At 44.9% G+C, this 27749-nt stretch overlaps 1 protein-coding gene across 1 annotated transcript in view; it reads left to right on the top strand.

Moving 5' to 3' along the window:
• WASHC1 (WASH complex subunit 1) overlaps nucleotides 1-27749 on the top strand; it is a 64343-nt gene that overhangs the window by 18763 nt on the left and 17831 nt on the right. Inside the window, exon 2 of the mRNA XM_054989460.1 lies at nucleotides 6521-6675. Coding sequence (XP_054845435.1) covers nucleotides 6527-6675 — 149 coding nt within the window. The 5' untranslated portion in view covers nucleotides 6521-6526. The remainder of the gene's footprint in view (nucleotides 1-6520; nucleotides 6676-27749) is intronic.

The following is a 27749-nucleotide window of genomic DNA, read 5'->3' on the forward strand; positions in this document are numbered from 1 at the left end:
ATTTTTAACATCTCTATTCTGGTTGTGCATTGTAGTTTCCCAAGCCAAATACTTAAACATTACCAAGGTAACGAAGAAGTATCCATACTCTGGATTGTGACGGATAGCATCCTGACCTGCCGGTTACTTCTGATGCTGCTATAGAGTAAAATATTTCCGAAGAACTCTTCCAGAGGCAGGATTTTGCTTTGGGACTCTTGGCGCATAAAGGCAGTGGCCCAGAAGTTAGTGTTGCTTGCAAAATTTGGTTAAGGATTATTAGTTTTAAAGCCAGCTGTTCCAAAGTATGGTTGTCAAATCATTAAGTTTGGTATAGTGGTTAAGAATGGCAGGATGCTAATCTGGAGAACCAGGTTTGATTCCCCACTCCTCTGCTTGAAGCCAGTCACAGTGTCTCGGAGCTTGGGTCAGTCACAGCTTCTCAGAGCTCTTTCCGAGTCACAGCTTCTCGGAGCTCTCTCAGCTCCACCCACCTCACAGGGTGATTGTCATGAGGACAGTAATAACACACTTTGTAAACTGCTCTGAGTTGTCCTGAAGGGCGATACGTAAATCGAACATTGTTGTTGTGAAAAATGAACAGGACAGGAACAGAAAATCTATTTAGCACCGAAGGGATTCCCTAAGATTATCACTTTGGGTTTTTAAAATCTGTCTGGAAGGTAACATGTTGGGTTTTATCCAGTCTAAATTTTCCATCTGTGGGACAGAACTTTCCTCCTCCCCGCTCCTTTGCAACCTGGTAACATCCACAAAATGTTGCTCCTTGGGGAAAGGGACCCTGAGGAATTACATGGAATGGGAAACAGTGGAAATGGCCAATGTAGTCTGGATCCAGCCCACTGTATTTGAAAGGACAGCGCGGATGAGATTACTTTTAGGCCACCACTGCTCTATTGTGTTTTGGATGCGTAGGTATCTGGGACCTTGGTATGTAACCCGAAAGGGTGTTCTCCATCACAAGTGGTACAACGTTCCAGAGAGAAAGAGAGAGAGCAGGTCTTGAGGCAAGTAAACCCTTCTTCCCCACATGTATGTCAGACTTGAATGGATTGAATGCTGTCTTACAGAGGATCCTATAAGGATCCTATAAGCCCAAATGACTTTTGTGCGGAGACGGCTTCTGCCCTTGCCCTTGCATTGTCCTCTCAATCTGATTTGTGAAGGGCTGATGCTTTGTTTTCATGATATTTTCCCCATGCGTGGTTTTAAGCAATTTCCTACTGGTATGTCCGGCGGGAAAGCAGAAAGCAAGAGGTGCCACTTTCTCCCCCTCCCCCTTTTTAAATTTCAGCCACTTTCTTACAGCTACTCCATACCAACCTGTACTACCTTCTTTTTACCCCTGGTTTTATGAGCGATCAGATAGTTATGTTTTCTCTTTGAATGCCAGTGTTGGATTACTACAGCAACTCAAAGATCCATGCAGTTAGCAGCAGGCTATGTACAAGGATCACTTCCAGCTCACCTGTGCAGCAGATGAAGGTTCTGGATTGTGAGGTGTGTGGAGATGTGTGTGTGTGTGGGGGGGAGACAGCTGAGTTCAAAAAGCTTTAAATCAGAGGGTCCCCTGCCTTTTTGAGCCTGCGAGCACATTTGGATTTCTGACACAGTGTAGTGGGAGCAGCAATAAAATGGCTGCCACAAAATGGCTGCTGCAGGAGACAGAGCCAGCCTCAAAATAGCTGCGACAGCTTACCTTCGATCACACACTGAAGATCCTTCTGCTGTGGAAGCGGTTTCTGCCAAAGCAATGTTTTTAAAAATCTGCACAGCCAATCAGAAGCCATGCATAGCAAAAGACCCACTTTACCCCACCCATTTTCTAAAAACACTTGTCGGGCGGCAGGCACAGTTGTGCCCATGGGCACCACGTTGGGGACCCCTGCTTTAAATAATCTACCCTAAGGCAAAGTAGAAAGTAGTAGAAGTGACAGCAGCATAAGATGACGCAAGATAAGCTTACGAGAGCCTAAGGCACAGAGCTGAGAAATCAGTTCAAATGGCCACTGTTTGGCTGACATCAGCAAGCACAGAGTTTCTCCCTGGCCCACCAAGAGCAGCAAGAGGATGGTTTGACTAACAAATTGTTATTTATTTAATTCATTTGGTAACCTGCTCCCCCCACCCCCAAGCAGCCCCCAACCTTCTCCTCTCCTCCATTCTAACCTCCCAACAACCCTGTTGAAGTAGTTTAGGCTGAGAGAAAAAGCAGCTGGCCTAAGGTCATCCACCAGCTTCCACAGCAGAGTGGGGATTTGAACCCGGGTCTCCCAGGCCCTAGTCCAACACTCTAAGCACTGTGCTCTGTTGACTCTAACTGTTCTCAAGTGATGATGTGTGGAGGCATCCAAAAGTACACTTGTTCATTTATTTACATTGTTTCAGAAGCCGTATATAATACACGTAACAAGGTTAACGTAGACCTCCTGCTGCTTGCCTGCTTGCTTGCTTGCTGTGTCTCTGCAACTCTTCTGCAGCCATGGAAGAAATACCCCTTCCTCCTGGAAGTAAGCTGCAGGCCTGGGAGGCAGGTGCTGCTGTCCCAAGGGGCGGGCGTTCCTCACTCGAGGCCAGGCAGCAGTAACAATGGGAGGACTCTGCAGGGTGGGGAGCTAGTGACCGAGCCCAAGAGCTTTCTGCCTGCTACGAAGCTGCCGCCAGTTCTGCATCGCAGTCGCCAGATTCGTCTTCCCGTTCACAACTGGACTGGTGCTTGTAGCTCGCTTTCAAGGGGACCGCCCACGACCACATCCTGTAACGCTCTCCAGCTGTCAGCCTCTTCCTGCCTGCTCCTTTGTCTCTCTGGAGACCTCAGACTGCCCAGTTTAATTAACTGGCCTTGAGATCGGGTGAGGGGGACACAGCTGGAGATGCCGTCCCCGTTGAGGCGCTCTTGCCCACTTCAGGCTGTGGGAGGCAAACTCCACCTGGCCCTTCTGGCTGCAGAACAATGTATTTTGACAGTGAACGTGGTAGGCAAGCTTGTCCCGGGGGAAGGGGAGGCAAAAGCTGTTTGAATTAACTTGATCCTGGCTCTGAAGATCTTCATCCAGGCTTGGCTTGTGAGCACCGGAGCTGCATTTAGACAAGTGCCAGGTAATGAGGACAGCAGTGAAGTGCAGTCTGCTCAAGGGCCTAATTACACCTGTACTTATGCATCTCCCCCCCCTCCTCGCATCACTTCCTTCCACCCATCAGATGATGATGATTAAACCTATTTATAGGGGCAAAGTTTCTTATTATTCAGTGCTGCAAAATGCCTGCCAATCAAATCAGTGCCATCTGCATGTTTGATTGCTGCTTAATAACACTGTGGAATGCTTTAATTAAAGCAGGGTATAAATAGGCCTCATCACCCTTCCCCCCCCATTCATTTTGACTTACCTAAGTATTTGCCACCTCTTTGCTTACTCTAAATAAATGCAAACTGAAGGATTCTTGGGTAGGTGACTGACAAATATCCACCCATCCACTCCCCAAGTAGCTCTGCTGAATCAGTTTATCCAGCTGCCCTGCAGGGCTTTTCCATGTGATTGTTGCTTACAAGGAGCAGAATGCGTAACGTTTTTCCTAGGGGATCCAAATGCATACAGCAGGAACATCAAACAACAGAGCAATGTACATAAGTCTCAATAGGGTAGCAAAGGAGTGTCAAAAGCATTTGCATGTTCAAAAAAATGTGTGTTGTTACCAGGGGTCATTTCGTAGAAAAAGAGCTGGAGGAACTAATTAGCATAACTCATTAGCATATGCCGCGCCCCTTGCCATCACCGGAAGTGTGTCATTGGCATAACTGATTTGCATATGCCACGCCCCCTGACATCACCTATCCTGGCTGTTTTGGACCCAATCTTGGCCACTCAGGGCCGAAATTGGACCCAAAATGGCAAAAAGGGGCTGAAAATGGCCAAAAAGTGGCCTAAAATGGTCAGGATCGGGCCGCTGCTGAGTGGGAGAGTGATCCACCACCTGTCAGACCTCAATGGGCCCAAATGGCCCAAAATGGCCAACTCAGGTGGGCGGGGCCACCTGACATGTGACCTCTTTGGGGAACTGCTGGAACTGCGTTCCTGTGCGTTCCCCCTCGAAATGAGCCCTGGTTGATACTAAGCTGCCCAAAGGAACAAAAATTTTGATGCTTTAAGAGATACTGTCCAGAAGCACAACCTCCAAGTGTTGTAGCACCTTAAAGACTAATTGTATTCTGCTACAATAAAGCTTTAAGGTATTGCAAGTCTGTTAGTTTGGATGCCCAAATGGACACCACCTAGCTCCGGATTCGAGCTGCTGTTCTAGGCCAGCTCTCCCTCTTAGTAGAGACCAGGATGCCTGGCACAAAATGTAGATTCGGTTTTTAAAAGTCGAACCACTGTCTAGTCCTTTATGGCTTCAAAAAGGAGCTTTTAAAATGGTGCTGGGTGAAATGTCCTTAGGTTTTTGTGCCCACCGATGGTTTCTCCTTTGCTGGCTTTTCTGCTATTTGTTTTCTCTCCCTTGTTGAACTGCTGTCAGTCAGACATTTGGGCTGTGCTTCAGTTCCAGACATTCTGGGTAATATTCCTTGTTTTGTCCTAATTGAGCCAGGGCCTGTTCTAGTCTTGGTCAATTCCTTATTTGTATGGGCTCCACCACACTCCCTTTTATTGGCATATATTGACTTTGCAAGGGGAACTTGCATATCCTCCAGTAGTTATTTCCTTGTAATTAGGGGATTGTCCTAGATTGTGGTTTGAGGCCCCTGGGAACTGCTCCCCTCCCCCCACTCTGAGAGCACGCTCAAGTTCTCTTTCTAGCCACTCCAAACGTGAATATCAGAGATGAAGCTGCTCGTCCTTTCTGACCCGGGAATGCAAGGGCTCCTGGTTTAATTCTGTACAGGGCATCCTCAACTTGGCCTGCTCCTGTCACAAAGCCATTTGAAAATTTTCCATACTAATTTTTGAAACGAGTAGTAACTTCAAGGGGGTGTTTTGTGTTTCATCTCCCCAACCATTGCAGCGCTCCGGTTTGTCATCTCGAATTGATAGTTCTCAACACTCCTGACTTATTTTGATGATGGAACTGCTAACTGCTCTGACCCCACTGTCTGAAGTTCTCTTTATCATCTTCTAACAAAGGGAGTGATTTTGGCACTGGAAGGATGTGATGCAGTTAACTGTGGGAAACAAAGAGCAAACCTGCAGGGAAGGCGTTGGCTGGTTGGCGGTGGAAGGTCAAGCTCTTGTACCGTTGTCTTGCCAACGTTTAATAAGAGGCAAACTGCTCTGACTTCTGAGCGCGTCCTTCCAGAGGAGCAGAACAGGTGCTGGAGATGGCTGGACCAGGCAGATACTGAAGGCTGAAAGTGCCTCTGATTTTTTCAGGCACCCAGTGCAAGAATGAGGGATCGTGTCTCTCTTCTCCTCCCCCCGAATTAAATCCTCTTGTCCTGGTTTGCAGGACCTAGCAAGCTCCTACCCACTGGTCCTCTCTTAGCAGGGCTTTTTTTCATCTGGAATGCGGTGGAACGGAGTTCTGGAACCTCTTGAAAATGGTCACATGGTTGGTGGCCCTGCCCCCTGATCTCCAGACAGAGGGGAGTTTAGATTGCCCTCTGCGCCACCGAGCCATGTGACTATTTTCTCCAAGGGCAACCCACTGAGTTCCACCACCTCTTTTCCCAGAAAAAAAGCCCTGTCTCTTAGTAACACAGAGAATGAGAGGCAGTGACTGTTCCTAGTCGCTGTTGCTTTTTTTGCTCAATGACATGAGCAAATGAGCAACAAAAGCTTGTACACTTGCCCTCCCCCTCCAGTTGTAGACTGCTGCTCCTCCTGGTAGTCATCACTCTTAGCTTGGGCAGGTGAGTGAAAGCTAGCACACAGTGTGCGCTGCTGTGGCCCTCCTGACTGTCTGGTGTAGGAGGAGGGGAAGCCACCTCCGCTAGTGGTGGCAGTGTGCATCTCGATGAAGGGAAGAGAAACTCACTTCTGGGAGGGCAGCAATGGTCACACACACACCCTTTGGTGCTGCTGCAGAGGCAGTGGAAGTCTTTGCAGTTCCTGCCCTCAACACTTGGTTTGTCTCTGGCGCATTTCCTGTGTGAGGATCCCCAAATCCTGGAGCCAGCCTGCAAGAAGAATAGATTGCAGAAGTTGTCATTTCCTCCAGCAGGCCCTGAATTGACACAACTACTACTACGCTAGTTTTAGTAATGATGACAGGGAGTGGTAGGTGCCTAGAGTGTGAGTTTTAAGTTCTTTTTGCTTTGTATTGTAAGCCTACAACCTTTTAATGATTGTGGTAAGGACATCAATCTTGAGCAATCTTGGAAGATCAAGTTTGGGGATGACATTCTCTGTCAGTTCTTCTGCTGCAGATTTCCATGTGATGCCATATTGTATGCTTCAGCTTTTGAAACACTCTCTCCTTATTCTGATGTCCTGAGAGGGGCTGGATGAGAAACTTGGCTTCCTGAGTTGAAAGCTATGAGATGGGCCTGAGCAAACCTTCACCGGGTGTTGTTTCTTCTCCTCAGACCAAAATGGCTACTGCGACCCAGAAGTATTTCATGGAAGGACAGACATACTCCGTCCCTCTCATCCAGCCAGATCTCCGTAGGGAAGAAGCCATTCATCAGATAGCAGATGCGCTTCAGTATCTGCAGATGGTCTCAGCCGATATCTTCAACAGGTATGGTTTGGCCACGTTGGCGTGTGCTATGGGCTACGAGAGGTTAGAAGCAGAGAACATGGCTCACTACACGGGCTGGTTGCTTTTGAATGACTCATTTGCTTTTTTTTCCAGCCTCAGACCAGGAGATAAAAAGAACTGGAGGCAGAATTCACCTCTATCCTGTCCACCACCCACTCATCCTCTGCAGTACAGATCCGTGCTGTGAAAGCTGCAGCCCAGTAAATGCAGGCTCACTTATTTCCAGCAGTTCATTAGCACTAGGAGAATCTGACCAAGCAAACTTCTGGACGCTTCCTCCTCCCCCAGATAGGAGCATCACCTAGCAGCAGAGTTTCCTCGGCAGCGCTCATCTTCTGGAAAGGGAGCCAAGTGTCTTGTACAGTTTGGTTTCGTTTCTGTGGCGATGGGATGATAAGCAAGACGATGTTTGACCTTGAAATATTTTATGGCCCAGATCCAACGTAATTCAGAGAGTGCTCCTCTTTCTAGGAGTAACCCCTACCAATAAAGATAGTTTGATGGGCCCCTTCCATATACAATCTTTCCTTGTGGGAGGTTGAACATCTGTAGCAAGTCTTGGGGCATGCCATCAATCACCCAGAGGAAGTGCATTTATCAGTTGGTAAAATTGGGTGGTCTTACCAAATTGGTGGTGGAGAGTGCCCTCAAGTCAGAGTTGACTTACGGCAACCCCTGGTGGGGTTTTCATGGCAAGAGACCAACAGAGGTGGTTTGCCATCACCTGCCTCTGCAACCCTGGTCTTTGTTGGAGGTCTCCCATCCAATTACTAACCAAGGCTGACCCTGCTTAACTTCTGAGATCTGACGAGATCAGGCTCACCTGGGCTATCCGGGTTAGGGCCTTATCAAATTATGACTGACATAAGGGTCATATTCTAGGGGAGGGCAGACTTTATGTTTCTGGAAGCTACTTAATTTTTTCCCAAGAGCCTTGGGAGCTACCACTCACAAAATGGGGGTTCGGTGGATGGAACTGGTCACAAATGGTGGCTTGTAAAAGTATTACAGTGTTTCAGAGCATGTCTGCGGTGCTCTGATGGAGACACTTTTCCTTTGCTGTTTTCCCACAACAAACCACCAACAGCAACCCAACTTGTTAACTTGCCCTGCAAGGAGGCAGGGGGGATATACTAATACCTCTGTGTTTTCCCGGGAATAGAAGAACTATTCTATTTTTTATGGGGAAAGAATCGATAGCATGCTCCTTTCCCATCCAGAAAAAAGGTGCATGTGCATGCATGAATGGTGACGGTGCTGCTGCTTTCCCATCCAGAGCAAAGGTGCACCTCTTTCTCTTTCACTGGAGAAAGGGCAAAAGAGCTACTTTTAATTGCTTGGAGGATGACTGGTCATTCCCAAGTGGCTTTCTGGTCCCTCTTGTCCTCTACTGCTGCTAATGGTTTTGTTTCAGAGCTGCTCTTGTTTTTAAGTTGAATGCTGTTTGTTGGCTGCACACTGCTTCGAGCCCAAGGGAAGCTGATCTTAAGAATACAAAAATGAAAACATTTAAAATAAAAAGTGTGCGTATAATATCCCCAGCTGCTTAAATATAGATTTTTAAAAAAATACAGCTAGAATTAGCTTTGTGGTTAGTTAATTGCCCTGGCCAAGTAATGACTACTCTCGTGAAATTGTTCTGCATTGCTGATTTGATTTGCCTTTTATTCTCGGAGCGAATGTTTTTGGGTGGCTTTATTGTGATTATGGCACTTGTTATCTAATAGCGTATTTTACTTTTATGCTATTTGAAGTCTTTTTTTGGTACGGTTTGTTAACTGCCTTGGATTTCTCTTTGGAACATGTTAATCCCACTCTTGCAACAGATTGGCTTGCCAAAACCCATTACTCAGGCTTCAGGAGAGGGCTGGCCTAGGAAATCTGTTATAACTATAGAAGCATTGAAACACGCACAGTTAACTCAACACCCACGGAAGGTGCCTCTTTGTCACGATTCCCTTTCCGTTGTGTACTTAGATTTTGCCTTAAGCCCTCTTCTTTTTGCCCTCTCTCGGGAAATAATGCTGGGAATTATCTCCCAAACTAGTTACTTTGAATTTCCCCCTGAATAACATGCCCTAGCGTCAGGCTCCTTCATGGGACTATGTGGCCCTGAGGATAGGACTGGGATATACAGGAATAACATACTCTGGGATGAACAAAAAATAAAATAAACGTTTTTTTTTACAAGAAGTATATCGGTTTCACACTATTACTTAAGCTTGATGGTTTCAAAGATAGTTATCGGTTCTTAAAGTTTCTTTACATAGGCTCGGTCACACAGATATACATACTTTCTCTCTGAGGCACACACACAGTTTGCCTGTCTAAACCAGAATGAATATTTACTCTCAGACACACACAGTTCAGGTTTCCACACAGGTTGCCTGCTTTGCCCAGACTCAATGTTTTCTCTCAGAAATACATAGACACCCTCAGGCTGCACATAACTTGCCTGTCTAAACCAGAATGCCTCTTTTTTCTCTGCTCAGTAACTAAAAACTGCAGTTCACTCTGCCCCTAGAGCACTGCCTCTGTCCAATCAGATTTCACTCCAGTCACACTTCCCAACTCCTCCCATATTCTCAGTCATCAACCTGTCACCTCACTCATCCTTCTCTTTCACCCCCTCCCCCCATTCTTCTTCTGTGCCACACCAATCATATAAAGAAACACATTTAAAATGTGTTCCTTGAAACTTGTGTTCCTTGAAAATGTGACAGATATTTTTTAAAAATGTGCCCAGGCTCAGACTTGGGTGGATCTCCAAACAGAGGAGCATGCTCAGAGTGTCTCTTCCATATGTGCATTCAGTGTTCTGAATGGAGGCTAGCATTGGGAAGGGTTGCCTGGTAGGCGGAGATGCTTGTGATGGGACATGGATGTGGCTCTCTGAAGGCCATTTGGGCTCTTTTTTGGAATCATATTTATGGATGTGAAGATATGGGCTAGGGAGGACATCTCATTTCTGGACAAAGTAATGCCTTTCCATCCCCTCCGAGGAGGGCGGCCCACCCTGTTAGCATGCCTGTCTCGTTCCAGTCTCGGAACACCAGCTGTGGTGCCGCTCCCTCACTCTTGAGTGCACTTATGGCTTGTAATTACTAATTCTTTCCAACAACAGGAGAGACTCCATCAGGCCTTTTGTTTGCTTTGCCTTTCCTGGGAGCTCTCTGATATAATTAATAATGATTTGGTAATTATGCAGGCGTCTGATTAAAAGTTCCACAACCTTGGGTGTTCTGTGCCAATCAAAGCGAAAGCTTTCAAGGTGAGAATCTCGCCACTTAGCAGAGAATGACCTCCCACCCCTCCTTTCTGTTTCTTTGAGATAAGGTAGGTGACGAGATCTCTTATTTCCAGGAAAGCTGAGGCTTATCAAGGCAAACCATTCAGCTTTGAGGCACAAAGCGATGGGAGCGCATCTGGTACAGTATGTTCTGTGAGTGTGGCAGAAAGAACTTGGGGCCTAATATCAGCCCAGTGCAGGAGTTCCTTGGGGTGAATATGCAATGAGAGGGGTTTTTTCTCCCTCCCAAGTGGAAGGTTTGCCTCTGTTGCAGGGCTCTCTGTGTGCTGCAATTCAGTTTGAGTGCAGAAAGACAAGACGGCACAGTATTGGGTGCCAAAGCCAGCAGCCCAAGAATCTTGGTTTATAGTTTTAAAAAGTTGTTTCGGTTGGGGAGCTGAGCTAGTCTGCGGTAGGAGAGCAAGATTCGAGTCCGGTAGCACCCTGAAGACCAACGAGGTTTCCAGAATATAAGCTTTTGAGAGTCAAAGATCATATTTAAAAGGAATTTTGTAGGATGCTTTTACTGCTGCAAATATATGCCTGAAAACATGTGCTATTAGAGACCAGAGGTGGTGTTGAGTAAAGAAGTTGGGGTAAAGGAGCAGCGCTCCTGAAGCTGCTTGTCCTACTCAACAACCAAAAGAATAAAATTCTTTGAATTGGTAAGATTTTCTGCTTACAACTATTGGTGCGGAGTATGCTTAATGCCTCTAACACATGCAAATGTAATAGATACAACCACTCTTTTATAGGTACTGTTTTGCATGCTGGAACTGGGCATAATCCAGATGCACCCGAAAGTGTAAGATGGTCGTTGTGGGTTGCTTGAGGCAACGTGCAACATATGGAAACCAAAGTTAAAAGCAAAAATGCAATCCGAGCATGAAAACGACTGGTAGCAAATGAAGAGGAGCAGCGGTCTCTGCTTTAGCTAACTTTGTGAAATGATCTCTACCCCTTTTCTAAAACTTTATTTCCATGCAGACATTCACACAAATCAGGACATGCTGCAGGTTTTTACTTCTAACGCTTGAGCCCCGCTTTCCTCTGCTTTCACTAAGCATTAGGCAGCTGAAGTGGCTAGCAAAATAAATGCTGATTCAATAAGCTGTCTTGCACTTGCACTTCCTTCCATATTTCAAAACAGGCTGTTCACCTTTCTGAATTTAAAGAGTTGTCTGTATGGTTGTTGTGGGTTTTCCGGGCTGTATCGCCGTGGTCTTGGCATTGTAGTTCCTGACGTTTCGCCAGCAGCTGTGGCTGGCATCTTCAGAGGTGTAGCACCAAAAGGCACTGTGACACTGAGAGATCTCTGTCTTTTGGTGCTACACCTCTGAAGATGCCAGCCACAGCCGCTGGCGAAACGTCAGGAACTACAATGCCAAGACCACGGCAATACAGCCCGGAAAACCCACAACGACCATCGTTCTCCGGCCGTGAAAGCCTTCGACAATACATTGTAAGATGGTCACTTGCTCTGCTACCATCATGGAGATGGAATGGTAGCTGGCTGGTCAAGGCTACCATTGTTTGAAATCTCTCCAGATTTTGCTTTTCTCAAGGGTGGCACTGAGAGCCGTATTAAATGGAAGTCCTTATATCTGCTGATCTTTCCATCATTAACCAGACCAGATGGAATTTCTGCAAGAAGAGGAATTCAACCACACTCATGTGAATAAAGCAGACTGGGCCTCCTTGGTTCTAGCCTGTCATTTCAGCCAGTGTTCTCAAAGTTAGGCTAAATATACAATTTGCTCAAAGTAAATGGTGGGTGACATAGTCTAGGTTCGCTTTTAAACATCCTAACAACTGATGAAACGGGCTGCACCCCACAAAAGCTCATTCCACAAACAATTGCTCATTAAGGTCCAGGAAGATGTGAGGCTGTTTTGCCACAATAAGCTTCTGCAGTGTTCTTTGAGTATCGGCACTAAGAGTCTGAGATCTTCTAAGCATTGTCCCTGCTTCTGAGCAATATTTGGTGAAAATCAGGTCAATTTTTGTCTTGTTCTGCCTGCGTTCCTTTTATCATAGCAATTTGTACACATTTGTTGAATGACTTTTAATCAAAACAGAGTGCATTTTGAAGAGCCTGAGATTTATTTTTTTTACAGGCAGTTGTCCTTGCTCCTGAAAGAAACTGAAGGAGATTTTTTAGTGGCACTTGAAAAACAAGTGGTCTCTGTTCAAGCATTGGCATTCTGGCCTAGATCAATTATCAGCTGAACTTTGAGTGCCGTAAGGACAATGCGAGCAGGCCTTTTCTTCCAAAAGAAAGCAGAGCACCTATTCTAACCCAGCAGCTGGGGTGGGTGTAGTGGGGAGAAAGCAGGTCATGAAAATGAGCCGGCATTTTGCAGGAATTAGCCTGGACTGGTTCCTGAAGACATTGCTGCAAATGTGAGGTTTGAGCAGTGGACGTTCGTAGGCTTTTTCTTCCGCTCCACCTGGATTGTCCTCTCTTCCGTGTCCTTGCTGTTGTCGCTTGCTCAGATGCCAGCTCCCTGAAGAGAGTGGCTTTTCACCATTTCCAAGCCCACGACCTCCTTTCAATCGAGCTCACGTGTTGCAGGTAGGGGGATCTTACTTTATATACGGCTCTTTCATACCTCAAAAAAATGTACTAGATAGTGGCGTTTTCCAGCTGGAGACACACTTTTATGTGGTTTACTTACTGCTGCTTCAACGACTGATGCTTCCCAGCAGCAATGGGGCTCCCAAGTGGCAGTTTCCTTGCATTTTCTACACCCCATTCCCCTGTGATAGCCACTGGGGGGGTGGGGTTTGAGGGTTTTTTAAGTCTGTAATTGACATATCATATATTGTTATAGCAATATGTCAACTACTGATTTTTAAAAACCATTCAAACATGTTTTCTGGATGTATGGGAGGAGGGTGACCAGTGCAGGTGCTGATGTGTGTAGGACCAGGAAAATATGGCTTTTTCTGGTATGGGGCAGCCAGCCCTGCCTTGCTGCAGTGTTTCCTAAAACATCACAGTAAAGCAGGTTTGACAAGTGATGGCGCAAAGATGGGGAAAACCAGAATGCTGTGGGAAAAGTGGGAGAAGAAACCCGCTTCCCAGTAGCATCCACGCTAGAGCAAGCAGCCCATGTATCAGTGACTAGTGTTTATTTTATTAATTTTTATTTCAATGTATTGTCGAAGGCTTTCACGGCCGGAGAACGATGGTTGTTGTGGGTTTTCCGGGCTGTATTGCCGTGGTCTTGGCATTGTAGTTCCTGACGTTTCTGACAATTTTTATTTCAGTTAATAAACTCACAAACATAAAACATGAACTGCAATCGTACAATCATCTAAATCAAACATCTACAATAATTCTCTACTACAATTCTCTACAATCATCTAAGCCATACATAAAATATTAATACAATCATCTAAATTGTACCAAGGAAACATAAAACATAAACTACAATCATTTAAATCTTAGTTATCAATCTAATCATATATCTATATAGAACTTGCTTATATATATATTCTTGATTTTTCACTTCTATTTAAGTATCTTTATTCTATCTTTTCCACCTATCTTCATTTCTAATAATGATTTTATTACAAATATATATTGCCAATCTCTTTTTTCTTTTTTTTAGTACTTGTTTTAAGTTAAATTTAAATTGATTCTTAGTTATTTTTAATTTTCAGTTATATAGTCAAAAATACTTTCCATTTTTCTTGAAATTCTGAGATTGGCCTGTTGTGCATATAAGATGTTAGTTTTGCCATTGTCGCACATTCATATAATTTGATCTTACATTCCTTTGGATCTATAGACACCTCTCTCTGCTCCATTTTGCTGCAAATATTACCCTTGCTGCCATCCCCGTATACTTAAATAATTCACTACAAGTTGTGACTAGCGTTTATTGACCTGCCGTCTATTTTTCCTTTTCTTTTTTCCCTAAGGGGATTCCCTTAATAATACCGCTACCTGTTCTCCAGTGTATGTTCAACCTATAGCAGTTCAATTGCTCAGCACAAACTTTTTAGGCCAGAAAGTCTTTGTGAAAGTCAGTTGTTGGAAAATGTCAGGAACAGAATGTTGATCTAGTTAGTCCACACGTACTTTAATTCTAAATGTCTGGTATATTTAGTGAACTTGGCTGGAGTTCCTTCTTTCCCCATATATTATGCAAAGGTCAGGCTTTGAAGGAATTCCATTCATCCTGCTAGCATTAAACTAATAGTACTTAGCATTTATATAGCGTGTCTCAAGCTTTCAGCATGCTCCACATAAGTTGTAGAGAGAGCCAGTTTGGTGTAGTGGTTAAGAGCGTGGGACTCTAATCTGGAGAGCCGGGTTTGATTCCCCACTCCTCCACTTGAAGCCAGCTGGGTGACCTTGGGTCAGTCACAGCTCCTAGGAGCTCTCTCAGCCCCACCCACCTCACAGGGTGTTTGTTGTTGTGGGGATAATAATAGCATATTTTGTAAACCGCTCTGAGTGGGCGTGAAGTTGTCCTGAAGCACAGTATATAAATCGAATGTTGTTGTTTTTGTTATTGTTGTTACTGTCTTTTTAGTGATGGCTAACTTCTTCAGCATGGAAGGGACTAACTGAGTGATGTAGGGTAGCATCAATTCTTTCCTGAGCAGCTTGGCTAGGAAGAGTCCAGACCCGTGGTTAAAGAAACTGGCTGTCTCCCCTCATCAGGAAACTAGGGGTCTCCTGGAGGACTCTAATAACAATAACATTCAATTTATATACTGCCCTTCAGGACAACTTAACAACCACTCAGAGTGTTCTACAAAGTGTGTTATTTATTAGTCTCACGACAATCACCGTGTGAGGCAGGTGGGGCTGGGAGATCTCTGAAAGAGCTGTGATTGACCCAAGGCCACCCAGCTGGCTTCAAGTGGAGCAGTGGGGAATCAATCCAGGTTCTCTAGATTAGAGTCCTGCTGCTCTTAACCACTACACCAAACTGGCTCATAAGCCCCTGGGGCATCCTCTCATTTCCCTATAAAAGTGGGACTGCAACCAAATAAGCAGCAAAATCCAGAATTCCCAAATCAGTTATTGGAGATGGATGAAAAATCGGAGGAGGTAAAAACTGGACACAGCCAGTTAGCTGTGTCAACAGTTAGTTTTCCTTAATCTAAGTAGTTTTAAGGGTGTATTTTTTTCCCCTTATGGTAGTCTGTTTCCAAACTAGAAAAGACAGAACTTTTACACCTTTTACAAAAGGAGAGCTTTGGAAGGTGCTGCTTTTCCGTAACCGTAGCATGATATTATAAGGCTGAATGTGTGAACCTGCTCTCTTTGTAGACCTGCTGGAACACAGAATGTGGCAAATGCTATATAGCATTGGAATATAAATAGCTGAATGTGGAGGACACTTACTGACTTTTTGGGTCCTTCTCTCCTCCAGGTGTTCATTTACCATGTTTCTTATCTTAGGGAAAAGAGGAACATCTCTTAATTTTGAGTTTTTTTGCAGGAGTTTCTTCTATTCATGCCGCCTTGAAGGAGAAGATGCAGAGAAGTCACTTCACTTTATGGGCATGACTTCCGTCAGGGTTTTAGTGTGGAAGGAACTGTCTCGAGACGCAACACTGTGGCTTGAAATGTCTATTGCTGTAAGCTCCTAGCAATACAGAGCAGGGAGGAAAGGAAGATGTGCTAAAGGTCTTTACCCTTGGCAGGTAGATTACGTTCTCCTTCTTTCTCTGGTCTTCCCTGTTTGGCTAAAGGTTGTATTGTCAGTGGACTTTATCTGAAATTAGCATGGTTTGAGACTTCAGGGTGTGTCTGAAGTCATTAGCATTCATGAAAGGGGTTGTGTGTGTCTTTAGAAATCTGTTCTTGTGATTTCAGAGACTGAATCTTTTAAGATGGTATTGAGCTTGTATGACTGCAGTTCAGCGTTGAATAACACGGAAGTTGCTTCAGAGTAGACCTGCTAAGGACTGATTCTTATACTACCTTGTGAGTCTGAAGAATGTCAAAGGCTGGTAATTTTAGCAACTGAGTACATGGGAGAACAATGGATAGGGTTTAATAATCCTTGCATGCTGAAGCAAAGCTTTGTGCCAGAAACTTGACACTTGGCGTATAGTTCTTTTGCATGAATGCTAAAATAATGATTATTTATATCTGTATTATACTTCTACAAGAAGAAATGACTTGTGGGGGGGGACCCTCATGTGATTTAAATTGGAACCTTGGAGTTGGCTCCATCTCAAAATTTCAAAAGGAGTAAAATGTTGTTGTGGTACCACCTTCCAGCCATGACGGGATAATAATACTGGCCTGTGTTAGAGAGTTGTTTGAAGAATGACTGTATGTGAAGGGTTTAACCACTTCAGAAGAATTGTGTCTTTCTTGCTAATGTTATGTCTTCGTAAACTTGCATTTATTTACCTTATGGTATTGTTTATTGAAATGTCCTTGATGTTGACTGTACTAATCTCACACTATGTAGTCCACCTTGAGTCTCAATAAGAAAGGCGGACTATGAATGAATGAATGAATGAATGAATGAATGAAATTTTTATCAAGTGGCTGTGGCAGCTAGGTGCTGTACAAGTGACTAGACATGGAGTCCTTGCGTTAGACGAAGCTTCCTGGCAATTGAGGGTGGGTCGAGACAGAGGGGCAGTAAAATGAAGGCAATCTGTTCACAGCAAGTGGAGGTTTATTTATTTGCTCGATAATCCCCACCTTTCTCTCTAGTGGGGACCCAAGGTGGATTACAGTTACATAAGTCCATTTTATCCTCACAACAATCCTGTGAGGTAGGTTAGGCTCTGTGTGACCAGCCCAGGGTCATCCAGAAAGCTTCCATGGCAAAGTAGGGATTCAAACTTGAGTCACCCAGACCACTACACCACACTGGAACTCTAGTTCTTCTTCCCAGCCTTGAGATCTCAGGGGGCCCTTTGCAGAATTCCTTCCTTTAGGGAGCGGTCATCCACCAAAAATGTAGCCTTTTCTGTGATGCCCCTGGAGTTGTGGAATGCTGTCCCAAAGGAAGTTGTATGTGTACTGCCCTTGGGCTCCTTTCAAGGACAGGTAGAGACGCTCCGATTCTACCACCTGTTTGTAGATTGCTGGAAATTTCTTACCATTGACTTCATGTAATTTAACATTTTGATTGGTTCAACCTTGTTATTTGTATGGATCATAGTTTCCTTATCTAGATTGTTGCAGATTACCTTATGAACAGCCTTCTGTTGACAGTCTGACAGTTCAGTTAGAGTTGCCATCCTCCCATATGGTAACTGAAGATCTCCTGGAATTACAACTGATCTCCAACCAACAGAGATCAGTTCCCTTGGAGAAAATGGCTGACTTGGAAGGTGGACTGTATGGCATTATACCCCACTGAGGCCCCTCCCATCCCAAACTCCACCCTCTCCAGGCTCCACCCCCCAAATCTCCAGGAATTTTCCAACCAGGAGCTGGCAACCCTAAGTGCAATCCTATGCAGTGTTGCATGAGTCTGGAGTAATTCCGCATGGGGATAGCACTATTATGTATTTTAAATTGATAAAAGCTCAATGTTAACTGGCGGCCCTATAAAATCAGAATTAAGAAGCTTCTACCAGAGGTAAATCAAGATGGAGAAAGAAAGGGGAGATGTCATCAGAGTGATTGATGGAACAAACTGAGCAGAAGGAAGAATAAAAACAAGAGGATGGAAATGGGAAATGTGTAAAGAAACAAAGGGAATGGTTGTTGTGGGTTTTCCGGGCTGTATTGCCGTGGTCTTGGCATTGCAGTTCCTGACGTTTCGCCAGCAGCTGTGGCTGGCATCTTCAGAGGTGTAGCACCAAAAGACAGAGATCTCTCAGTGTCACAGTGTGGAAAAGATGTAGGTCATTTGTATCAGTAGAGACCCCCTAACCTCTGCAGGAGTATACCGTATACCCTGCAGCTGTGGACAAGTTTACATCGGGACCACAAAGCGTAGCATCCAGACAAGAATAAAAGAACATGAAAGACACTGCAGACTTGGACAACCTGAAAAATCAGCAGTGGCTGAACATAGCCTAACTCAAACAGGGCACAGTATCTTATTCCAGGACACCAAAATACTGGACAACACTTCCAACTACTTTGTCAGACTGCACAGGGAAGCCATTGAAATTCACAAGCATAAGCAAAACTTCAACAGGAAAGAAGAAACCTTAAGAATGAACCGAGCATGGTTTCCAGTTCTGAAAAACACCAGGCTAACAAAACACTCCACACCCGACAATAGCCCTGCAGAGAAGATTAGCACATCAAGTACCAATCCATATGCAAAAGAACCTCCTCAGGATACAGTGAAGCCTCCCGCCATTAGCATTCCACACCCTGGGAAACTCTTACAGGATGACTCAGCTCAACCCCACCCCTCCTGAGTAGATACAAATGACCTACATCTTTTCCACACTGTGACACTGAGAGATCTCTGTCTTTTGGTGCTACACCTCTGAAGATGCCAGCCACAGCTGCTGGCGAAACGTCAGGAACTGCAATGCCAAGACCACGGCAATACAGCCCGGAAAACCCACAACAACCATCGTTCTCCGGCCGTGAAAGCCTTCGACAATACATCAAACAAAGGGAATGTTGCAGGAGTCGAGGTGTAAAATAACTAAAGGGGCAAGCAGAGTAAGAGCAGCTTTGGCACAGAGAAAGGATTGGAGTTTAGATCTCATGCAGACCGAAGAGGCAGGTTGACTAACTGATTGAATCTGTGGAGTGCAAAATTACAGAAGGTAAACATGTGCAATCTCCAAAATGCACATTGCAAGTACTGATGCTTGTAAATCTGACTTTTGCATATGTAAGGTTCCCCTTCCCTCTTCTTGCACGGGCCATCATCTTGAAAACATAGCTCTAATTATATACACGACAACATTGTTTGATGAAGGCCAACATCTGAATTAGTTTATTTTTATACTTTTGCATCTATCTGGGAACAGCCTTCCAGCAAATATGTTGATGCAGTGTTTGCAGTTGCCAGTTCACCACTAACACGAAGGCTCATCGGCTTGAAGTGAAGGTCATGGAATTACAGGTTTTAGATAGAAATGCGATTATTAGTAACGTTTATTCCAGTGGCTAGAAGCATTAGGGAGATCAATATTTAGAAAAAGCAAATAGTCAAGTTTGAACAAAAGTGCAAAATTTTAACAGCGAGGACAGATAATGATTCCGGCCCCCTGGTTCCCTCTGAACCTGCACTAACATCAAGCAAAGACTCACATGGTAGTGTTCTTCCAATCATAAAACCCACTCCTCAGAAAAAATCGAACCTTGAAAACAGGTTGTGGCCTGCCCTTCTGCCCACCTTTCTGTTTCTTCCCCTAAATGTCCACTCAGTATGGAACTGTAGCCAGTCCTAGTTTTCTAACATGCATACCTCTACTAATGTTTTTAAAATGCCTGTTGAGTTTTCATTTAAATGTACCCACACTCCTGTTTTGTTTGTGATATGTTTGCTAAGTTGACTTACTTTCTGTACCAAAACTTCTAATAACTTAACCAGTGCCCAGTACCATTGTAACAAAAGGCAGGTAAGCGGACAGCATTTTACACGCTTCATGTTTTTTTAAAACAAGTTAAATGTTTGATGTGGGCAACCTTAACTCACAAATCCATAGAAACAGTTTTACAAAATGATTGATTTTGTGCACTTACATAACCACCCTTTGCTCGATATTTCCAAGTCAATTTTACTGGCTTTAATTCTTCAGACAGTCAGACGAGATCTTTCCTTGTGCCTTCGCTGCTGCGTCCGTAGAGAAACTGAAGCTCAAGGTTATGAGGTAAATTGGTAACAGCACTGAGCGCACGTAGGTTTCCCTCCCTGGCTGGCTAAACTCTTGTCAATATTCTCTTTCCTTCTGTAGGCTGGTTTCTTGAGCACAGAGCCATTTGCCAAAGGGCTTAAGCAGGCGTCCTCCACGCTCCAAAAACAACTTATAAAGGATGCCACTAACACCATTTACAACTTAAAGGTGGGCTGAGGCACGATAATGAATATTTATTTTTGCCCTCCCAGAAATAACTTCACCTTGTTCTCAGTGAGAGAGTCGCTAACTGTACACCTGCAAGAAACTGACGTGCAGAAAGATTTGACTGGTTTTTAAAAATATGGTCCATCTTTAATTTTTAAGGGTAATTTACCTAGGCTCTAGACATCAGCGTTAAATAAACATTAAGCAATGCCGTCTTGAGTTTGCAGTGTCCTAAGCCTGCTAAGACTGGGAAAGAGGATGATGCGATCTGTAAGTGATCTGGGGCTCTTTTAGTCAGGGCTTATTCTGGGAAAAGAGGTGGTGGAACTCAGGACTGCACAATGATGTCACTTTGGGTCAGCTGGAACAAGGGGGGAAGTTTTTTAAAGTTTAAATTGCCCTTGGCGAAAATGGCCCCGCCCCCTGATCTCCAGACAGAGGGGAGTTTAGATTGTTTGTGATGCGGTGCGGAGGGTGATCTAAACTCCCCACCGTCTGGAGATCAGGGGGCGGGGCCACCGGCCATGTGACCATTTTCAAGAGGTGCTGGAACTCCGTTCCACCGCGTTCCAGCTGAAAAAAAGCCCTGCTTTTAGTACTTGACACTCATTGAGACTCCTTGAAGACTAACCCATGTGTTTACAGTATGGACATTTGTGGGCCAGAGCCTATTTCATCAGATGCAACAGATGAAGCAAATTCTGGTTCACAGAAGTTTATGCCATATTAACTATGTTGACCTTAAAAGTACCATAAGGCTGTTTTGGTTGTAGCGAACTGACATGGCTTCTTCTCTGGACTTTTATTACACAAATATAGTGGCACTCATGTGTACAGTACAGAATTTAATGCATATTGTGTATATTATAGTGCTGTATGGAATATATTACCTTTTGAAGTGGTGAGGAATAGCTGCTGTCAGAGACCCTGATCAAAAGTCATTTGAGAAGGCCATTGTGGAGGGGGATTAATTTGCTTCTTAAAATACTTGAAGGAATTTGGTCTGGCTTTGTGGTTGGGAGGTAATGGAAAGGTTTGCAATAAGTCTCTGATTCCTGCAACTCTGAGATTGTCTGTAGGTTTATAGTAGGTCCCTGGTCCTACAACCCTGAGGTTGGTTTGTCTATTTCCTATATTTATAGTCCACTTTTCTTACTGAGACTCAAAGTAGATTGCACAGTGTAAGTCAATAGATCAGTATGATGAGGCATCTAATAAGCAATGTACTAGGACTAGGAGGGTTGCAGAAATGTGAATAAGCACCGCGCATTAGCCACGATATAGAGTGCAGATACATTGCAGAAACATATCACATCAGTAGAAAACAATGCAGTGACAACCGGGTAATACATGCAGCAAGCGGGTATGTCCAGGACCCAGTGGTATAGCCCGCTGTCCCTTTGAGCTTCTCAGTAGGCTTACAAGAGGTCCCTTGTTCCTCAAGCCCTTGGCTCTTTTGAGTGTTCAGATATGATTTAAAAAAACTCATTCCAAGGGTACTTAAGCCATGAAAGAGCTACAGGTGTGGAGCTCCGTGCCAGAGACAACTGCTGAAAGCAAGCCCTTGTAGGCAACAGATAATGCCTGAGCTCCGACATAGCCAAATTGCAGACGATGGTTTAGGTAACCTCCAAGACTGGACTCTCTTCATAGGGAAGAGCCAGCACACGTGCCCAGAACCAGCAGTCAGGGGTAATGCTGTAGAGGCAGCTTGACTAGACTCATCTTGTGTGAAGAGAGGAGAAAGAGTGTGCTTTGGCTTCCTCTGGCCCAAAAACCCATTGAGCCCCTGCTACCGAACAGTGGCAGGATCAGGAACTGTCTGCCATCAGAAGCAGTGACAATGCACAATGATCAGCTTGGAAAGCCAGCTAGACACATTAACAGAAAACAGGAATGGCACAAATGAGTGGGGGTTTTAGCAGTATCCGTCCCGGTATCTTGTGTGACTTCTAAACTTTAATTTGTCAGTTGTTGAGAATCAGTGAGGGACAGAGCATGCTTTGCAGTTTCTCGGGTGCCCAGATATGGTTACTGTTTCAGAGATAATACTGAACTCTGAAGGCCCCATCCGTTTGATCTAGAGAACTGTAAATCTTACGATAGAAGATGTTGAGGCTAATATAGTAGGGTGGGGGAAGGTGGGGAGAGATTAGTAGGATCTAAATGGTGGACGTGTTGCTGCTGGAACATCCAGAGGGACTCTTTTTACCACATCACTGTTGCCATACCTTCCCATGCTGCCTGGGTAATATCGGAAGTCCTCCTGACTCCTGAGCCATGCAAGAGGAACCAGCACCATACATCCTCCCGTGCTAGTATTTTCCTTCCTTGAACTGGAGTGGTGTTGTTACAGGAAGGAGCAGTCTCAAGAATCCATTCCACATGGCCTGGAGCTGCTTGTTTATTTCATTTATTTAAAATATTTATATATACTACACTCTCCAGTTGAAACTGCTGGGGTGCGTTTCTCCAAATAAGTATAAAGTGCAATAGTGAAAAAATACCAATACTTCACTGTGATCTTAACTGTTATTGAGCAGCACAAAGGACAGATTAAACCATCCTCTAGTCTAAAAAGGTCAGCATGAGAAATAACAGCCAAGAGGAACCATTTAAAATAATGGCAGGACCATTCTGAAGAATTAGAACCATAGTTGAATGGGGTAAAACTATATAACAGATTAGAGTGCATGGCAAGCCAAGGAAGTTTTATTTTATTTGGCAGGATGGTTGGAGGGGACAGTGTCCACTGAGAGAAAAATTACATTTAAAAGAGAAATCCTGGTCTACCTACAGGAAATTTTTACCATAGAGTTCTGGCAATTCCAAGAGCTGCCCAGAAACTAGGGTGAGAATGTCTGGTTTTACCATAGAGTGTTTCCTAGAGCTACTTTTTCTTTCTTTCGGCTGAGTAACTCTAGGAATTGCCAGAACGTTCTGGTAAGAACTTCATGTAAGTAGTTGAGGACTTATTTTTCTTTTTTAAGTTTTCTCCCATTGCTGTTTCCAGCAGCAGTGGGCAACAAGATCAGGGGGCAGAGAAACCCCCCATCAGGGGCTCGGCAACCTGGCATGCAACCAGACTCTGGACCACTGTGCCTAGGAAGGGTGTTCTGTAGATGAGACACCACAATTGAAAAGGCCCCGTCCCTCATGGCCACCTACCCCACTCTCTAAGGACTGTGAGGACACGAAACAGGGCCCAAGATGATGAGTACAGCTCCAGGCCTGTTCATACAGGAGCAATTTTGGATTATCTGAAGTTGAACAGGAAGAAAACATACTACAACTATTCCTGCATGGTTAAGATAATGCCGGAGTGGACCCTGAGAATTGCTATTTTTTTAATTCTTGAAGAGTAATTTATGGAGCAAAAAGTTCAGAAACCAGAGCTGATGTGTATTCCAAAGATGCTCTGTAGAATTTGCTTGCGCACAAGGTCCAGGGCAGGGTGCGTTTCCGTGTGTCCTCTCCGCTCTGGTCGCCTTTGTGGTGGTGGGGGGGTGTCTCTCTCCTACCACTTCCAGCACCTGCAAATCAGGCTCAAGGAGTGATCAAAGTGTGATAAACATTAATTAGGATAATAACCAATAGCTTAATGGAGGAAAAGGAATCTTGATTACATTTTCTCCTGGGATTTTTCTACCCATCAAGCTTCTGATTACACTTACTCAGACGTGAAATAAGATGTGAAGGAGCTGTTTAAATGTGAAGGGTGGGAAAGAGCAGAAAGCAGGGGAGAGCCCCCTCCCCCCAGGGTTACTGAATACTTGAACTTATTTGGCTTTTCTGAGGGAGAACATGCACTGTAATTTGCCGCTTCCAAACTTTCAAGGGGAACTGGCATTTATAATGGGCTTCCAAACGACTCTCGGAGCAGCCGTAAATTGCAAATGTTGGCCGCTTCTTTCTGTACTTTCATGAGCAAATAACAGAGTGATGCTGGCGAGGGATTCATTACATTACAGCCGCCTCCTTGCCTTCAGACAGGCAAAGGCCACATCATCTTCTCCACTCCTGCTCTGGAAAATGACTGCCAGCAGCCTGAGAACTGTTTCCGAGCCTGCAGGGGGGGGGGAAGCGAGGCCGCTCTCCTGCTGAAGCTTAGAGTCCCTTAATCTGGAAGTGCCTTTCTGCTCACAATGGTGGCAAAAAATAGTCTGAGCTATGCCAGTAGGGATGTTTCAGCAAAACTCAGCATGGGAATACCGTTTCTCCCCCGCCCCAGCCCAACTTGGAGCTTTCCTGCCATACAAACGAATGGAGCCTTTTCCCATCAAAAGCAGCGGCGAGGGTTCTGCCATTTTCTGTCAGGCGTGGCTGTGGAGGCTGGCGGTCGTTATCCAAAATCAGAAGAGGACCTGGAGAACCTGCTCCCTTCGGCCATCTAAAGGCAAGGGGTATACCTACTAAATCTCTCACACAGCTTTCAAGATACCATTGCCATGGGAAGGGGAGGCTTTCCCCCCATCTCAAAGGGGTCTATGAGAGCAATCATCTATTTTTTCCATTCAAGCCAATGGCACTTGTGTGAGGGGGGACTCCTTGCAGAAGCTTATGGTGTGGCCTACACCCCTGCTTAGTCTCTTAACACTGTAAGGTGGGTTAGGCTGAGAGACAGTAACTGTCCCAAGCTTACCCAGTGAGTTCATGAGAGAGGATTTGAACCCAGCATTCTAGGCATGATACCACACTGCCTCTGTTGGGATGATGGCAAAAAATAGCCTGAAATTGGATATAGCTTAGTCTCACTGGCATGGACATTCCCATGGGGTGGATACAGAATGCACAAAACCTTCATTATCTTTTCCAGAAGGACTCCCGTAGGGTGTCGTTTCAGGCAAAAGTTGTGTTTGACGGGATGCCTTTCAAAATTAACATATTGTTTTAAAATGTTTTCTTGCTTCCTCACAGCTTCCCTTCAAGCCTGCAGTGAAGGTCCTTGTGCTGGGGCGGCAGCTGCTGCTGAAGCAACTTTTTAAAAATCTGTGCAGTCAATCAGATCTCCAGTGGCCAATCAGAAGCCCTGCTGGGCAAAAGCCTCACCTGGCTCTGCCCTTTATCTAAAAACACTTGGCAGGTGACAAGAAAGGTGTTGGCAGGCGCAATGTCGGGGACCCCTGTTTTAGACATTTTATACCCACTTTTTCTCTCAAGTTGAGGCTCAAAGCAGTTTATAGCTGGTTTGTTTTTTGTTTTCATTTCTGCTTTCATGTATTTGAGGGTTACGCGCAACGTATTAAAATTCTGTGGGTTTTTTTCCCAATTCATACTCCTCTTTTCTCTCGCACCATCTCTCTTCATGCATCTATTTATCTTACACTTTTAACTTTTTCATTGTAAGCATTTGATAGACATCTTGGCTGTATCTTACGGATCTTGTGAACCACTCTGGGGAATTCCATTTTTGAAACTGATAAAATGCTAATAAAATTGCTTTTGTTAGTTGTATCATGTGGAAGAAGAAACAGATGTGACAACTGGAAAGCCAACCGACCTCTCTCCTCAGGGCTTCTGAGACTTCACCAGACAGGGCCTATGAGTGGCAAGCTTACTTTCCCAGTCATATGAACTAAAAACTTTATTTTAAAAAGAGAGAGGAAAAGCTAAATGCTGATTTCTATCTTTACTTCCAAATTTTGTTGCTTCAGCACCTGAACAGAATCACAGGGTGCGTATACAGCCCTCGGTAATCCAAGTTAACCTTGCCATTTTGTTAAACCAGCACTGAAACTAATCTGTCCTGCCTGCTTCTCTTGACCTGATCTCATAGCTTGGTGGGGAGAAGCCCTTCTACACCATTCTGGTATAGTACCAAATTTCCATGATAAATTCTGCCTTGCACTTGTATCCGATTGCCTGTTGAGAGGCAAGCATATACGTTTCTAAATAAATCCGATATGATAGAATTGTCTTCAGGCACCCCGGCCAGCCTGTTTTCATTCAATATGAGAAACTACAGGGCGTTCCTGGTTGCTATTTGTTTGAAGACCAGGGCTGAAGCTGAGCAGACTAGCCCTACCTGACCCTCCCTTACTGCCTTTCTATGCATATGCAGTAGGTCTTAGGGAAAAGTCATTTAATACTTGAGTTGCTTTATCCTCCTGTGCTGTTCATTTCTCATTCCACTCTGTAATGTTCTTTCTCCTTGACTGATCATTTACTTTTGTACTAGAGACATGAAATTGGAGTTGCTTGGTATTCTAGGGAGGTCTACTTCACAGCTTCTCTTGACGTTTCTGATGTTCAGCTCTAATTGCCTAACCTCCCATTCTTTCAGGCCCCTCTCTTTGTGGGGGTGAATTATTACCTGTCGATTGTACGTGCCTGAGACCCAGCTGCCGGCTGCAAATGACCCTTGCGTGACTTACCTCCTTAGCATTAGGTGGTAACAAAATCCTGTGCGTGGAGCAGCTTGCCGTGTGTTTGTTGAGAACTAGGGGAAATACACACACACACCGTGCTTGCTCTGCTTGCCACCCCAATTGGTCATGATAGTTAATAGTAGTTCATGCGCTGAATATGTATTGCAGCAGTACCTGATGAAGCAACAGCAAGACTGATCATCTTTTGTTGGCGAGCTGTGTAGGCAAATATAGATTTATAACAAATGTCATATCCAACTTTTCTCTCCACTGGAGACTCAAAGCAACTTACATCACTCTCCCACCCTCTATTTCATCCTCACACCAAAACCCCCGTGAGATAGGTAAGGGTAAGAGAGTGTGACTCACCCAGCAAGCTTCTATGGCTGAAGTGGGATTTGAACCTGGCTCTCTAACCACTAAACCACACAGGCTCTGATGAGTCAAGAAAGTTGTTAACCCCCTTTGTTTTGTCTCAGAGGGGATGTTTTCCACCCTCCTTGTCAGTGCTGCCTGTGCCCTCCTGGTTTCTTGTGAGGAGACCTTTGCTTCCATTGCAAATAGCGGAGAGATGTTGTGCCAGGATGTAACGATTCCCGTCATTTTCGGCAGTGCAACTCCCCTGATCATCCTGAAGTCGGTGGCCAACTCTGAGGCTCCTGGCTTTACTTTTGGACGAGTCACACCTGCCACAGACAACCATAGCTTCCCATGCAAACGGGGGCGGAGGTGATGTCTGGAGATTGTGCAGGCCAGGATGTTCCAATTCCTTCCTTTGCTGTGTGGATCAGTGGAAGAACCTCTGGTTTGCACTCAAAGGGTCCCAGGTTCAATCCCCAGCATCGCCAGTAAGGATCAGGTTGTAAGTGATGTGAAAGCTTTGCCTGATACCCTGGAGATCCACTGCCAGTCTGAGTAGCCAGAACGAACCTTGATGGATCAAGGGTCTGATTCAGTATAAGGCAGCTTCCCGTGTGTTCAGATGAGTTCATATGTTTAGCAATGAACTCCCGTGATCATTCTGAAGTTGGCATCCAATTTTGCATTGCCTATCCTGTATTTTCTGAGGAATTATGCTGGCTGCAGGCAACCTTAGCTTCGATAGTTGCTGTGGATTTTCCGGGCTGTATAGCCGTGGTCTTGGCATTGTAGTTCCTGACGTTTCACCAGCAGCTGTGGCTGGCATCTTCAGAGGTGTAGCACCAAAAGACAGAGATCTCTGAGAGATCTCTGACACTGAGAGATCTCTGTCTTTTGGTGCTACACCTCTGAAGATGCCAGCCACAGCTGCTGGCGAAACGTCAGGAACTACAATGCCAAGACCACGGCTATACAGCCCGGAAAATCCACAGCAACCATCGTTCTCCGGCCGTGAAAGCCTTCGACAATACATCGAACCTTAGCTTCCATTGCAAATA

The sequence above is a fragment of the Eublepharis macularius genome, chromosome 9 (genome assembly GCF_028583425.1).
Source record: "Eublepharis macularius isolate TG4126 chromosome 9, MPM_Emac_v1.0, whole genome shotgun sequence".
In the NCBI taxonomy this organism is placed as follows: Eukaryota; Metazoa; Chordata; class Lepidosauria; order Squamata; family Eublepharidae; genus Eublepharis; species Eublepharis macularius.